The following is a 16,959-nucleotide window of genomic DNA, read 5'->3' as shown; positions in this document are numbered from 1 at the left end:
TGGCAGCGGTGCACACTCCCCCTGCTCACGCCTTACCTTGTCATGTGACATCACATTGCCACAGCAATGTGCCGCTGGCGTCAAGGGACCTTTTTTTATAGAGGGCTCCCTGACATTTTAAATACTTTTGGAAAGAGTGTGGGGCCTCTGTAAGCAATGTGCTTATCTTCCTCCCCTCAGAAAATCTCATGCCCATTAGTACTGTGGAACACTTATGTGGTGTGAGGGGGTTCACTCTGGCAATAGTAGCTGCTTGGTATAGCACAAATGTAGAGGTAATAGCTTGAATAAAGTCTACCAAGCTGCACTGGAGTCATTATCAAGTCAAGATACCATTCATATCACTTATTTTACAAGTGAGTATTAAAGAAACATTCTGTTTTCTTCCCTTTCTCTCTGCCCCCACAAGCAGCCTATTTTGATCTGGTTCAATCCGGCCAATTCAGTTAAACAGCAATTCTACTTGTTGCCAAGTAGAACAAAGAAAAACCAGTCAAACAAATATATAAGGGAATCAACAAGTGCACTGTAAAAAATGCACTTAAAAAAGAAGGGTTAACTCAGAAGACTCCATGATGGGGGATACCGAGCAGAGCACCCCGCCTAACGCCCACTGGGAGGCAAACTCCGAAACCGTCCCAGCGGACTCGGCGTACGTGAACTCTGCCCGAATATGGGAGTGCACCAGTGCCCGGAACACTGCCACGATCCCCCACAAGCAGCAGTAGGTCACCACATCTGAACTGTCTTTGGGGACCCCCTACTCACTCAGATATTGGTATCACCTTTAGCTCAGTCTCCAATACTGGTTTTGAAGGTTCCTCATCAAGCAGGCCAATAGGAAGACACACAGAATGGTATTCTGGCTGCCTATTGGCCTGCATAACCTTTCAAACAACCATATTGCTTGCCCAGCGGGGCTGCTATTGGCAGCACCTTCAGAGGTGTGTATCTTGGGGAGCAGACAGTCCTCAACTGAAATGACTGTGGTTCTGCCATAGAGATCCCCTGCTCCCCACAAAGGGTAACAATAAAAACCAGATGGCAATGCTGTTGGAGTGATATAGTAAACACAGGATTTCACAGGTCTTATAGATTGTTTCAAATACATCCTTTTACATTAGCAAGTATTGCATCAGTCATTATTTGTAAGATTGTTTTTTCTAGAGTTAGCTGGCTGGGAACATTCGTCATGCCTGTGTGTATGAATGAATTTAAGCAAAAACCAGGATGACCACATTGAGGTTACATCTGAACTGTACAATGCAAGAGGCAGGTGGGGAAAAATACCTGTAGTAGCAAGCAAATGCATGTTCTGGGATGGGCAGAAAGTAGCATATGTAGGAATGGCTTATCCACATCTTCAGATGGAGAATTAACCAGGTATTATTGGGAGCTGTATAGTTGGACTCCAGGACTCAATCTAATTATATGTATATATCCAACACAAGCTTGCGTGACTGGCTGATTTCAAGTGCTGGTTGTATTAAGTGTGTAGCTTAAAACTAGGTGTTTAAACAAGGTATAGTATATTGAAATACTGTTTATTGGTGGTTCTTATAAACTTCATAGTTGCTACAATGAGCAGGATTGAAACTGCCACTCAATGCACATCTTGCCACGTGCATTTGGAGCAGCTGTTCCAAGGAGCATACCACTGTGAGACGTGAGCGGGTGGTCTCTTTAGAGTCAGAGTTTGCTGGTCTGAAGAGGAAACTTGCAATATAGAGGGACATTGACAATCTTGAAAGGGGTTTAGAGCTCACTGAGCAGGCCCTTGCTTTGACCAGTGGTGCGGTTAGTGAGGAGCAGGTAGGTAGCTGGGTGACAGAAGGGGAAGCGGTGGCAATAGGGAGAGGCATGCCAGTTCTATGCTGACCCATCCCAATAGATTTGCCATGTTGGGTGAAGATATTGGGAGTGTCAAGGCAGCAATGGCAAGGCTGGGGAGACTGATTCCCCCCTTACAGAGGGGACTCAGGATGCTCAGATAAAAAAAAAGATTGTGGTGGTGGTAGGGGACTTAATTATTAGGAAGGTAGATAGGGCAATCTGTTGCTGTGACCGCATGAACCGAACAGTTTTTTGCTGCTCGGGTTTGGCACGTGGATCGGATAGAGATTGTTGGGAGGGTCTTGGTGCATGTTTGCACCAATGACAAAGATGGAGGGTCCTAAAAAAATGATTTATGGGATCTAGGCTAAAAGCTTAAGGCAAGGACCTCCAAGGTTGTATTTTCTGAAATACTGCCAGTGCCATGCGCTACCGCAGGGAGACAGTCGGAGATCAGGGAGGTTAATGCATGGCTAAGAAAGTGGTGTAGGATGGAGGGTTTGGGGTTTTTAGAGCACTGGGACTCCTTTTCTGAGAAGTGCCATCTTTATTCTAGGGACTGATTGCACCTCAATGAAGAGGGATCCTCTGTGCTAGGGGGGAGAATGCTAAAAAGGTTGGAAGAGATTTTAAACTAGGATGGAGGGGAATGAAACAGATAACAAACTGAATAGATGAGGAAACAAGGGGTTATGGAGATAGAATGGGTCAAGTGCGAGTTTGACAAGCAGCGAGACACCCATAGTAATTACAGATACTAGAAAACTTCTCAAGACTAAACCAAGTTGGAGCAGATAAGATAATCGTACAGGCTGAAAAAAACCCTTAAATGCATGCTTGCTAATGCAAGAAGCCTGACAGATAAAATGGGGGAGCTTGAATTAATAGTTACGAGGGAGCCGTATATCATAGGCATTACTGAAAAATGGTGGGATGAAACTCATGACTGGGCAGTTAATTTAGACGGTTATTCCCTTTTTCAAAGGATCGAGCAAATAGAAGGGGAGGTGGAATATGCTTATATGTTAAACCGGATCTAAAACCTATTATAAGGGATGATGTCTATGAAGGGAATTATGAAAATGTAGAAACCTTGTGGATAGAAATTAGCAGTGGAGGTAAAAGTATAAAGAAAATGTTTGTAGGGATTAGCTATAAACCACCAAATATCTGTGAGATTGAGGAAGCTAAAATAATTTTGCAAATGGAGAAGGCATCAAAACTAGTTCCCGTTTGCATGATGGGGGATTTTAATTATCCAGACATAGACTGGGGCAATGAGATTAGCATTACAACAAAAGGAAACAGGTTTTTGGGGGTGCTTAAAGACCATTATATGACCCAAATTATTGAGGAACCAACCAGGAGAGGGGCAATACTGGATTTGGTAATATCAAACAATGTAGACGTAATGGCAAATATTAAAGTCCCGGAACATTTGGGTAACAGTGATCATAACATGGTCTCATTTGAACTAAATGATCAAAAAAAAACAGATTACTTGGGTTCAACAAAGACCGTAAACTTTAGAAAGGCAGATTTTAATAAATTGAGGACTAATCTACAAGTAATACATTGGGATTGCAGGGAAAATGTAGAAGATAAATGGTCGGTCTTTAAAACATTGTTAGAAAAGGACACTTATCAGTGTATACCATTAGGTAATAAGTATAAAAGAAATAAGCCAAAACCAATGTGGCTAAATAAACAGGTAGGGGAGGAAATGGACAAGAAGAGGAAGGCGTTTAGATTCTTTAAGTCAGAGGGGACGGAGACACAGTATCAGAATTATAAGGAATGTAACAAAAATTGTAAAAGGGCAATCAAATTAGCAAAAATGGATAATTAAAAAAGAAAAAGGCTTGCAATAGAAAGTAAGATCAACCTTAAAAGTTCTTTAAGTACCTTAACAAAAAAAAAAAGAGAGAAAATATAGGACCCTTTCAGTGTGAGATAAGGAAAAAGCAGAGGTATTAAACATTCTTTGCCTGTGTTTACCAGGGAAGAATCAAGTTCAATTGTAGTGCCACAGGAGGAAGCCACAACCTCCATATTAACAAACAATTGGTTAACTGAGTTAGAAGTTCATAGGCGGCTTGAAAAAAATAACGTAAATAAGGCACCTGGCCCCGATGGCATACATCCAAGAGTTCTTAAGAGTTAAGTTCAGTAATGGCCAAACCATTATTTAATATTCAAGGACTCCATTTCCACAGGCTGAGTACCACAAGATTGGGGTAAAGCAGATGTGGTGCCTATATTTAAAAGGGAGCTAGATCGCAACCGGGAAATTACAAGCCTGACTTCAATAATGGGGAAACTACTTGAAGGTTTAGTATGGGATAATATTCAGGGATACCTAATGGAAAACAAAATTATCAGTAATAGTCAGCATGGATTTATGAAGGATAGATCATGCCAAACTAACCTTATTTGTTTCTTTGAGGAGGTAAGTAGGAATTTAGACCAGGGTAATGCAGTTGATGTGGTCTACTTCGATTTTGCAAAGGCTTTTGATATGGTTCCATACAAGAGGTTGGTGTACAAAATAAAGCAAATTGGAATCAGTAAAAATATGCACCTGGATTGAAAACTGGTTAAAGGACAGACAACAGAGGGTTGTCATAAATGGAACTTTTTCAGGTTGGGCTAAAGTCGTGACTGGAGTACCTCCAGGATCGGTACTGGGACCCCTGCTTTTTAACTTGTTTATTAATGACCTTGAGGTTGGCATCGAGAGCAAAGTCTCCATCTTTGCTGATGATACTAAATTGTGTAAGGTAGTAGAATCAGAGCAGGAACTAATTTCTCTGCAGAAGGACTTGGAGAGACTGGAAACGTGGGCAGGTAAATGGCAGATGAGGTTTAATACAGATAAATGTAAGGTTATGCATTTGGGAAGCAAGAATAAACAGGCAACATACAAATTAAACAGGGATACATTAGAGGAATCCTTGGAGAAGTATTTAGGAGTGCTTGTAGACAACAGGCTTAGCAATAGTGCCCAGTCATGCAGTAGCTGCAAAGGCAAACAAGATCTTATCTTGCATTAAACGGGCAATGGATGGAAGGGAAGTAAACATAATTATGCCCCTTTCCAAAGCATTAGTAAGACCACACCTTAAATATGGAGTACAATTTTGGGCACCACTCCTTAGAAAAAGACATTATGGAACTAGAAAGAGTGCAGAGAAAAGCCACCAAATTAATAAAGGGGATGGACAATCTAACTTATGAGAGGCTAGCTAAATTAGATTTATTTACATTAGAAAAATGGCATCTAAGAGGGGATATGATAATTATATACAAATATATTTGGGAACAGAACAAGGAGCTATCAAAAGAACTATTTATCCCAAGGGCAGTACAAAGGACTCGGGCCATCCCTTAAGGTTGGAGGAAAGGAGATTTCACCAGCAACAAAGGAAAGGGTTCTTTACAGTAAGGGCAGTTAAAATGTGGAATTCATTACCCACGGAGACTGATGACAAACAATAGATTTATTAAAAAAAAAGGTTGGACATCTTTTTAGATGGGAAAGGTATACAGGGATATACCAAATAAGAGATAAAAACACAAAAAAAGCGCAAGACGCAAATGGTGAAGTACATCAAAGTGATTAATTTTAGTATTAAAAGGGTAAGTAATCTGCGTACATCAATGTTGTAAAATTAGCGCATTTACGTTTTAATACACACGAAATTACCACACGGCAAGCATCAGATGGAATGGTCTGGTGGATACAGCTCTAGTCAATCTGCTCCTGCAATCTGGAACTACTGCCTGCGTCTCCCACAGTTGCAGCAACACGTGATTGGCATCCGCTGCATCCAGCAAGATCGCTCGATCACCAGGTCATCTGTCCCTTATTATGCACTATACACATATAGTGAGAGTCTCCTGGGATCCCTGATGAAGAAGCCTTTGTTCAGCTTCAAAACGCGTAGGATTACTTTTTGATACGTTTGTGGTACCTTTTAATACCCCTCGCCATTATTATATGTACTCTTGAGCATTTTTACGTGTACGATTCCTGCCTGCATTGATCCTATACGGCCTGTGAAGCTGTATGCTGCACGTGTGACGTCATCACAGTGCGCGTCTACCGACAGGATTCCACCGTTGAGTGCCAGCTGCTGAGACCGCAGTAGGAATACATCTCTGCACTTTCACGTTACCGGCTGCAGGAGACTCACTATATGTGAATAGTGCCTTTATCAGTATTCTGTAAACCTTCATTATGCCTTTACATTTAGAGCACCACTAACATGCAGGTAGTGTATACCTTGTTAACAAATACGTAACTCCTGCAGAATAAAATGAATGTTTACAAACATTAAAGTAACAAAAAGCAGGATGTTTAATAGAAAATGTACTGTAGTTCTATCCATTTACAGGTTTTATTTGCAGTTACAAGTCCCAGCTGCTAAGAAAACATTCTGTTTGGATTTTAATTTGTACTTGGAAATTCTATGATCACCATATTTAGCAAAGCCATCCTAGCAACCGCAGTACAGCGTTTACTTCTGCAGAGAGAACATGCTTATGCTGGTAATTGCAAATGTGGTAAAAGTAAGACAATGTGAATACAAAGTAGTGACAATTTTCTATTGCATGATGTTTGCTTCCATGTCTTCAGGAGTTTATACAAAATAAAACAAGAAAGGGCGCACACAGCTTTGCAATGAGAAATATTAATCCCAGCACATACTGAATATTTAAATAAGGCTCCCTGCTGTATACAGACCTGTGTTACAAGATGTATATAATTATGTCGCAACTAAAGAGTTTGGCTGGGAGACTTTCTCTTCTGAAGAGGGTGTATTAGCAGTATGTAACCATCTATTGTGAAGTGGCATTTTAACTCCAAACACCTTGTCTTGGTCAACATGATTCTTTACTTTATGAATTTCGGGAAGAATCAAAGTGCTCATTCAAAATGTTCTATATGGTTCTGTCACCACATCACAGATTTTTCAATGAGTTGTAGACCATGGTACTATTAGGGAGAACACATATCACAGCACTGAAGAATAGTTCCGTTTTGTGGGACAGAAAAAAAGAAAACAGTTGCCCGTCTTATTAGCATTTAACAAAATGCTTCAGATTCTCCAGGAAGCGGATGTATTCTTGATGCTCAAGAGCAGTGCTGAGTTCCACAAGCTCATCTGCAAAAGTGTTATCAACTCCGCGGTCAGCCAGGAAATCCATCAAGTGGTCATACAGGGCCTGTGAAGAGGGCAAGACGTTACACACAAGCAATGCATGTGCCCCTGACGGTCCCAAAGCGAGTTCAGCAATCGGCCATCACTTCAATGGGTTATTTTGTTCCACAATGTGGTGTTGCTAACCTATCCCCACACTAAACCGTGCTTGAGCCCACAACTAGAATTTCAATAGATTGGAACATTAAAATTACCCATGTACCATCTTGTTCTCTTTCACGTTCCAGCAATGCACAATTAACCTAAAGTTGGATGTCTCCTGCTCTGGGATGCATGCCTTCTTTTATTTTGACTTCTACAATTGTGCAAAGAACTTGCTTTTGATTCACGAGTGATACTTGATCTTTGCTCTTATTGAACTTTTATCTATCTCTATTTGAATAGGCATCAATAAAAAAAACACTTTACATGGCCTGGGTTATATATAGAATTGACATGAAGTGATCTCATTTTATAGCAGCAACCCCAACCAGAATTGGTATTGATTGTCAAATAGATAAGAGATTGGAGCCAAAGCATTCCCTGAACAGTGTTATTTTCCGCTTTAGGGACCCCATGGTTTTTGAGGTATACAGTTCAGTGCTTGTGCACTTCTTGGATTTTCAAGCATGGCACCCCACGGCCATCCAATAGGAAGCCATTCATTGCAGCATCCTATTGGCTCGCGGTTTGGTGGACATTTTAAATTGCCCAGGAGTAGCAACACCAGCACTTAAAAACAAGTATGTGAGAGAGTCCCGCAAGGTGTATTAAATAAAAACAAAAAAAAACAACCCAGCTGGGATTGCCGATTTGACTGATGGCAACTAATGTACATGTTCTTTAAAAATCATCTTGCAATGAAAGCTAAGGAAGTTCAGGATATTGCATTCTAGAAAAAAAATAATCCATAAAACACGTCTATGAGGTATTACTTTCTTGCAATCCTGTCAGTGTCTCTTCTAATTACCAAATCAAACAAACATGTATTTACCCATTTTTTGCCAGAGGATACTGCTGAGCCAAGGAGAAACAAAATATTTCCCCCCCTACAATTCAGCACATCTTCCAACAGCAAAAAAAACAGGTTGCCTTCATTTTGTACTTGATGCTGTAACAAGGTAAACCAGTATCATAGTTATACTAACCCAGTCAAGTGAATCTGTGTTGAGAGTGTAGCTGGTTTCTTTCCAATCTGTCTCGCCTGTGGGCTGGAAGCTGACCTCTCGGATAGAGAAAATGTCACTTTCTTCTTCTTCTTCACCGTGTGCTGTCTATTTTGACAAAATGAGTACAGTATTACAAGAAAAGAAACACAATATTTTTTATCAGTGCTGTGGAATGTACAACTACCATGTTTTGTGATCAGCAGCAAATAAGACATTAATGAACAAAGACCACAATTACAACTCCCATTGTTATTCCCAAAAATCTAGTGTGGACATGGGTCACAGGAAACATCACAACACTTAAGATCAGCTAATATGTATTTGTACTCAAAAGTTGAAGTTACACATACATAAAGGCAGAAGGAGTAGCCGAGTGGTAACATCCGCTCTCCTTTTGCAAGTCACTTTATCTCAGGCACCAAAATTACATGGTAACCTCTATGGGACAGGGGCTCATTGTGCCTCCACAATTATATACAGCGCTGTGTAGTCAGTGATATACAAGAAAAAAAGCATAGTGAAGTGAAGAAAACACCGCGCCAACTTCTAAATACAAACAGTGACTAAATATCCCGCTGCTGGATTGTGGGGAGTGATTCAAATCCTCCCAAAAAGTAATAAATAAAGGAAAAAGGAATAAACGCACTGGTATTCCTTTTTTCCTTAAGAAAAAAAGCATTACTGAAAGCTATGTGATATGTATTCTTGCCCACAATCACAGGACATGATGGAACATTTACTGGGGCTTCCCTTACTCACCTCATCCTCAGGATAGTGGCAATCAAGCACCAGTGTATGCTTTGTATCCTGTTTCGTAACTTCTACAACAAAGTTGGGGGTGGACACAAGATCAGGCTGCAAAACAGGGGAGGGAGGGGGAAGAATGTCAGCAGTAGATTTATAACCTTTTGGATGCTATGGAGAGAGTTGAATTCCAAGTTTAAAAATCTCAACCTTGTGTATATCATAATATTTTATTTAAATTAAATAATTGAGAATGTACTGTATGGCATTAAGCAATTACTATATACTGCTTGATGTATTCTTATTTAGACAGGACAATAATTGCTACTAAATACCTGATCAAATAAGTCTCCAGATACAGCTGCCAATCTCTCTCCCCCCCTCCCCGACAGGTGGCTGTGCCAGTGTCAGACTCTCACACAGACATACCCCTCCCTCAGTATGCATTCAGAGCAGGGGTGAGCAGAGTACTGGAGCGCTCTTCTCCCCCAGCTCTCACGAGCCTCTGTCGCTTCTTGCTTTCCCATATGGCCTCCCCCCGCCCCACTCAACAAGCGGCAGTTACTGACCTGTCCAACAGAGCCACGACCTCACTGACTGATGAACTCACTCATCACAGGCACCGGGGGAGGGGGGGGTTACACACCAAGCTACCTCAGGTATTTCCCTTCCTGTCCCAATTACTGGAGACGGTCTTATCCCATCAACTTACCTACACCTACAGTCAATACACCACAGGCATGCTCCTGTTTTTCACTAGGAAACAAACGTCTTCATTCTACGCTACTCTGCTCACATCCATCTGATTGCTTCCCCTTTGTCATACAGTAGTTTGTGCCCTTACCTCCTTCTCCTCCGCCTTCTGACCTTCTTGTGTTTCCTCATCAAATGATGGTGGAATGCTGTTGTTGGTGTTGAATGTTACTGTAATCCTTAAACCAAAAATAAAGACATGCAGAAGTGTTACCTCTGTTACATACCCTTCATCATCTGATGCGCATGTTATCTGTTAGTCTTTCGTAGCTTTATTTTTCTTGCTACAAGGCTAGCTGCCATTTACACTCGAAATAGGCTGCATTTAAAACAAATATTTAAAACCAGAGACAGCACATAAAACACAGACAAAGCTCAGTTTTAGCACATCCAGTGAAACTCATACACGGTACAGTGCCTAAATATATATGTATAAATATCTATTAAGTAAAATGGTCTTTTAGTTTGACATTTTTGGCCAAAATTGTTGTAAGCCCCTGAGCCAACTTCACAGCAGACCACAATTCAGGGGTCCCTAACGCTAATATAAATTCTTAATAACCTGTGTATTAACAGGAAGAATGATTTATAGTAAATCTGTCAATATTAGTTGCAAAGTTCTAAGTCTGATTGAAGCCTTTATTAACCTGTACATTACCAGGAAAAGCACTCTGTATTAGAGTTGTCACAACCATCCTGCAAGAACATGCTTGCAGGATGGTTGTGACAACTCTAATACAGAGTGCTTTTCCTGGTAATGTACAGGTTAATAAAGGCTTCAATTAGACTTAGAACTTTGCAACTAATATTGACAGATTTACTATAAATCATTCTTCCTGTTAATACACAGGTTATTAAGAATTTATATTAGCGTTAGGGACCCCTGAATTGTGGTCTGCTGTGAAGTTGGCTCAGGGGCTTACAACAATTTTGGCCAAAAATGTCAAACTAAAAGACCATTTTACTTAATAGATATTTATACATATATATTTAGGCACTGTACCGTGTATGAGTTTCACTGGATGTGCTAAAACTGAGCTTTGTCTGTGTTTTATGTTCTGTCTCTGGTTTTAAATATATATTGCCATGCTCAGTAGCACTCCTCTGTGACACTCATATGCTTATATATGTTGTGGTTATTTTGGGGGTTCAATAGGAGCTTGTTAGGTGTCCAGTATATTTTGCATTTAAAACAAGAAAGTTTTAAAGCAGTAATCCTTGTCAGAAGCCATTAGGAGTTGAAATCCTAGAACGTTAGTATTTTGCCCCCCCACCTCCCCCCCAAATCTTTTGCACCTGGGTTCACCGTGGTAACCTTTAGACAGCAATGGGCTCTGAGGAGAGCTTCATTTTAACCATGCAAACGCTTAATATTTCAAACGCTTATATCTCCTGAATGACGAATCACATTTTACAAATAAAAACAGCTTCGGGAAAAAAAGAAAAAAAAAAAAGCAGACCATGTAGCAAAAAAATTAAAAAAGCTAAAATAAGGGATTAGTGCAGACTGCTGCTTTAACCCTTTGAGTGCTGGAGGAGCCGCATCAACCCGAGTACGACAGCCTCTCTGGCACACGCAATCACTCATGTTGGAATCGAAGAGGAGTCATCCTGCTTTTGTTTCACTTGCTGGTAGATCACATACTGCGCCGCAGGCGCACAGAATGTGAAAAACGAGCAGGAACACTAGAGTGTAGTAACTAATGTCTATAAGGCTCCCAAAGGGTCAATGATATGCACCACTAGTTTATTCACTGCCTTTCCCCACTATGATGTGATTTTTTTTTTAAGGAATAGGGTGACCTTTAAAAACAAAAAGGTCAGGGGGTTTAACTCCACCCCAACAATGTAAAATGTTCTGGTCAAAAAAATAAAGGGCATGTCTCGTCTTGTGATGCAACTGTGAATAATCAGTCTATTAAGACTTCTTCCTTCAACAGAACATTTACAGGTAGTGTTTGGACCTGCAGATGGGCCAAAGAATTTAACTAAAATGACCCTTCCTTATGAAAAGAAAAAAAAAAAGATACGTATTTAATTATATCCTTTGTCATATTGGATATAGCACTAAGGCCTCGGGCATTGTCAGCGCTTATGCGCTGACCCGTGCTGCTGCTCAGCACTGAGCCTCTGCAGCCGCAATGAGAGCGGCTTTAGCAGGGGCTCGCGCACGTGTCAGCACACTTGGGGAAGCGTGTGTCTGACGGAGTTTTGAAATTTGGCGCTCGCCGGAGCGCAGGGCCGGTCACGTGAGCGGTTCGCCCAATGAGGGCGAACCAGCTCCGTGACGTCACTGGCTCGCCCCCAGACGGCACGCTGTGTAAGGCACCGCTTTCCCTGAGCCCCAGCGCGCCTCCGCACGGACAAAATCACTATGTCCCAGGCCTAAGGCTTTTTGTCAGATACATTAGATCACAATCCTGTTAATACTCCTCTTGGGGAAAACAAATAATACAGTATAGATGGTTTTGAGCTTGCAAATGTCTCATATATAGCAATGTTTATGAAAACATACAATGCCAAAGCACAAGGGGATCCATTATGGGACATTAACAACTAAAGTCATTAACTCATACAATACATTTCTATTAGCTAGAGTAATATTGACAAATAAATCCCTGTGACAAGGTAATTTATCTTTTTTATTGCATGCACACTTACTTTTCCCCTGCAACGTTTCGCACTAGTTTAGCTTCTGTGCCATTAGCCTCCAGTTCCCAACCGCCGGTCATTTTGGGGAGGGCTGTGTGTTTCTGGATTTTCTTCTCTTCTTTGAGCTCATCATTCAAAAATTCTGCAAAGGCTTTGTCTCCTACAATGCAGTGAATCAAAAGGTTCATTAACTTGTCAATACATATAAGCATTTCAACCTCTCACTGAGAGAAGTGTGCTGTAGCTAGACTGGAAATTCTTTGCAACTTGAAAGAAATAATGGCTATTCAATCCATGTTACACCATGTGGTTCTCAGCTTAAAAAAATAAATTAAAAAAAAACACACTTTTATGAAAATATATTATGCAAGTCTGCACAATAAACAAACATCAAATGAATGTTACATATACCTATGGCAGAAAAAACCCTGCAGTAAGCATAGGATGCAATATAATGTTTTTTTTTTTTTTTTTAAGTCACATGTTTAAGCAGGGGACCTACTGTATAGCATGCCAGATTAAAGACATATCCTCAACACGTGGAGGGGTCTCAGTAATGGTCCTATCAAGTGGTCTTAGTGATTACACAAATCTCATATCCGACCTAGGGACTGTGCTAATCTACTTGACATTATTTGTAAAATGACAAAATATTCGGCAATGCCGTACAATGGGCCAATTACAGAAACAGAATGACATACAAAATGAGGACAAACAAGCACAGATACAAAATGTAATGAGGATTGTAGTATAGAATAACCATTTCATATAAATGGAGCCCAAAGCACTTCACAATTAGTCTATTTAGGATTTTTGCAGATACAGCCCGTCCATATGAATTTACAATCTATATTGTTGGTGCCTGCTGCACAGGGAGGCAAAGTGACTTGCTCAAGGTCACAAGAAGCCGACACCGGGAATTGAACCAGGTTCCCCTGATTCAAACTCGAGTGTCGTTTTTATCAGTGCCATTAACTAACCGAGTCACTTCATATATACATGATATGTATATCATATACAGTACAAGGACCCTGCTGGTAATGTATGTGACCGATTTCCTGCACCGCTGTCCTGATCTAATGACCGCACTCACCCTCTGTGTGCAGGCCCCCGCAGGCGCACGACACGGCCGGGAAGCCCCGCTGCGGGTATAGGAAGGTCGGCCTGAGCTCGGAGCCTCCGCTGCCTCCTCCGAGCATCGACAGGGAGCGGGCGGGCCCCGGGGAGCTGAGCGCCGGGCGGAGGAGGAACTGCCCCAGGGGACGGGCGGCTGTGATCCTGGCGGCGGAGGCCAGAGCCCGGGACAGTGAGGTGAACATGATGCAGCGGAGGAGCAGGAGAACCGGCAAGACCCACGTGTGCGAGGAGGAGAGGACACTGTGACACGCCTGACCTTTCACACGAGAAGCCGGAAGTATCGAACAGGAAGTCGCGTCACGGTCTCCCCATTGCGACACTCCCACAACGGGGGGGGGGGGGGGTGTGTGTGTGTGTGTGTGTGTGTGTGTGTGTGTGTTCCTAGCATCTTTGTTTTGATTTGCCCAATTTCTAGTGCACACGGTATATATGTATATATATTAAATCTACTATATAGCAGTTCTGTGCTATGTTTTCATTTTTCCCCTTTCTTATCACTGCTGGCGGATTTTTATTTGCTGAGTGGTTTTAACAACAGCTACAGATGTGCAAGCGTTTTTCCGATTTGTACCATCCACGGTGTATATTTTAAGTACTGTTGGATAAAGCGTTAACTATCCATTGGGATTTACTCAGTGTGTCATAGGTTCATATGTTGGTAGTGGTGTGTTTCCTAATCACTGGCAGTCACCAATTAAATAGATTTGGTGTACTAATTATATGCCCTAAATTAACTGCACAGAGGTGTTTTTTTGTCCTTATACAACAGTATACCTCATATTGTTCTCTACACTTTATATTTTTTCATGAACTGCATTGTGCAAGAGTGACAAGTACCAGCGCCAGGGAGGACTCTATTTAGCAAAGACTGCACATGGGATTTGGATAATCCCAGAGGACTCACGCCCGCAGGACTTTTTGTAGCAAGTAAATACTCTACACTTGCAAGTACAGTTTTATATATTAATGTTTGACTGTTCACGGTTCATTGGGTTGTTTTGTGAACAGTGTTTATATATTTGATATATCTGATTGTTAAAGGATATAGCGCTATTGTTGTGTATTTGTTCTAAAGAAGAAGGGATGTCCATGAGGTGCATCCTGAAACATCAGGATCCTCTTGGACTGGAGGTGCTGACCACTAAAGAACCACCATGAGCCTGTCCTGATGTCCTCCCCACACCATCGCGGACGTCTCCTGCCTCCCGTTTACCACCCAGGTATGATACAGCAGCCACAGAACACATCTGTTATTTATTGGATTACCACATGTATGACTGCTGTGAAGCGCTATGTACATTAATGGCGCTATATAAATAAAGACATACAATACAATACAATACTGGTAGCAGCACCTTTCCCAGAGGGGGGGAGAAAGAGGGCTACATTTGGAGGCACTCCTGAGATAGGCATCAGGACAGGCTTTTGCAGCAAGAACCAGAGTCATGCTTCTGTTCACTTATGGACATTAGTCATTAATTATGTCAACTTCCAGGGGACTGGGGTTTGGACTTTGCACTGCTAATTATGGGTAGCAGTAGGGACCACTCTCCGAGGCGTCACCGTGGAGGGGGTTACCCAACTACCCTTCCTCAGATATACTATGTTGGGGCATTCCCCGAGGCTCCGCCCGAGAACATGGCAACCCATCATTAGCACAAAAGAAATCCTGTTGGGGCGTGCCCCGAGGCTTCGCTGGGGAATGTGGTCACCCTTCATCACCAATTCTAATTTTGTGTGTTGCTATGAAAAGACTGTGCTTAAAAAGACTGCTTTAAAAGGACGGTGCTTTTCTATCCAAAATGGCGGTTCCCGCTCTACGGGAGACTGCGCGCCAAGCTGTGCAAAATTCAACAAAATCCAAATTTGCAATACCTTGTTGCAAACCTATGGATTTGGCGCGGAACCTGACCGTGCCCTTCTAGCCAAGAATCCAGGATTGGGGCGAATACCAATTCTGATCCTGATTCCTAGTGGCTGAACTTAAAACCAGAGGGAGGAGCTATGCTACCCTGTGTGAGTGTGGAGATCCAACTTCATTTGCATGTGGTAGCCTTGCAGTACAGACGTGTGTACTCCCTTACCTGACCTTCGGCGATGGATGAAGAAAAAAGCGTGCACTTCGTTTTGCCTAGAGGATGTGACGGTGCTCGTCTCAAATCAGAGGAGGCGGACCTGCAGGGATGGGGTAGGGATACAAATATACTGACCACAACCCAGGGACAGTGTCCTGTAAGAGTATCCGTAGTCGGTATGGAAGAAGGGGTCGGCTGGCGGCAGAGGTGCAAAGTCGAGGAGGCAAGCGGAGGTCAGGGCAGGCGGAAGGCAGCGAGGTCGGGGTCATGGTCCGGGGTCAGCAACAGGAATTCAAAACAGGCAAGAGGGTAAGATGTAACTGCAAAGATCGACAGGAGCTGCAAACATAGAACTTTGCTTGGCGACTCCTTATGGTAACTGCAGCCTTATAACGCAGGCTGCCAGTACCCAAAAATGGCCACGGAGAGACAGAAAACCTGGACCGCAGTGAAAACCCGTCACGGATCAAACATAATCCTTACAGTACCCCCCTCTTGAGGAGAGACCTCCAGGCGATCTAAGACGGTTTGGCAGGAAATTTCCGATGAAACGCCCGGACCAGGTTGGAGGCATGGACATCCCTGGACCTGATCCATGAATTTTCCTCGGGACCAAGTACTGTAGCCCGCCACGAGATCTATGGGAGACCAATATCTGGCTTACTTCAAATTCCAAAACACAAACCAGGAGATCACAGAATCTCCCAAAAGATCCCTATTAATTGCACTCCAGGGCTGCTAAAGTAAAGGGGGTTAAATACTCCCCGACATAATGTCTAGTTGGCTGATTGTGGTACACAAAGTAACCGCTCCCAACACTGTGGGAGGACAATTACCACTAAAAACCTAGATAGGTCAAAAATAATAAAATTTTATTTAACCATAAACAACGGCGCAAACTCACAGTATTAAAACCAATTAAAAATGGGTGATGAGGTAACCTCAACAGGGAACAAGGGGTAATCCCACGGTATCTGTATAAACAGTCCCCTATGATGGTTACTAGATCATTCCGTTTGTGGGTGGACCACTAGAGAGGTGGATATATAATGCCTGCTGGATCCGGTTTAAATTAACCTTTTGAGTGCTAGATATCCATAAATAGGGATTGTACTCAGATACAAAAAGTAAGTATAAGGTCTCTAGTTGAAGCAGGATAAGCAAAGCCTCCTCTCTAGATATATAGATAGTATGTAGGTAGCTGTGTATGGTAGCTGCATAAGCGTTTAATCAATGAGGTGGAGGATATCAGACCCCATAGTATATCTATTGCTGTTAATGGGACATACTGTAATGTGCATACGGATGCTCCCGCAGCCTCTGTCACTGTGGGTCCAACTTCTATAGTATATACATCAAGTCCTGCAAGATAGATGCAGTATAGACCAAACG

At 42.2% G+C, this 16,959-nt stretch overlaps 1 protein-coding gene across 1 annotated transcript; it reads right to left on the bottom strand.

Annotated features, from left to right (window-relative positions):
• Positions 1 to 6,169: 6,169 nt before the first annotated feature.
• C1QBP (complement C1q binding protein) lies at positions 6,170 to 13,782 on the bottom strand. Its single transcript, XM_075590005.1, has 6 exons — positions 13,449 to 13,782; positions 12,365 to 12,515; positions 9,795 to 9,882; positions 8,966 to 9,061; positions 8,186 to 8,311; positions 6,170 to 7,062 (listed from the first exon to the last, which is right to left on the bottom strand). Exons 1-6 carry the CDS (start codon positions 13,672 to 13,674, stop codon positions 6,916 to 6,918), a joined length of 834 nt encoding a protein of 277 aa, XP_075446120.1. The 5' UTR covers positions 13,675 to 13,782; the 3' UTR covers positions 6,170 to 6,915.
• Positions 13,783 to 16,959: the final 3,177 nt, after the last annotated feature.

Source organism: Ascaphus truei, chromosome 3, assembly GCF_040206685.1.
Source record: "Ascaphus truei isolate aAscTru1 chromosome 3, aAscTru1.hap1, whole genome shotgun sequence".
NCBI lineage: Eukaryota > Metazoa > Chordata > Amphibia > Anura > Ascaphidae > Ascaphus > Ascaphus truei.
This window is presented reverse-complemented; position numbering and strand designations above follow the sequence as displayed.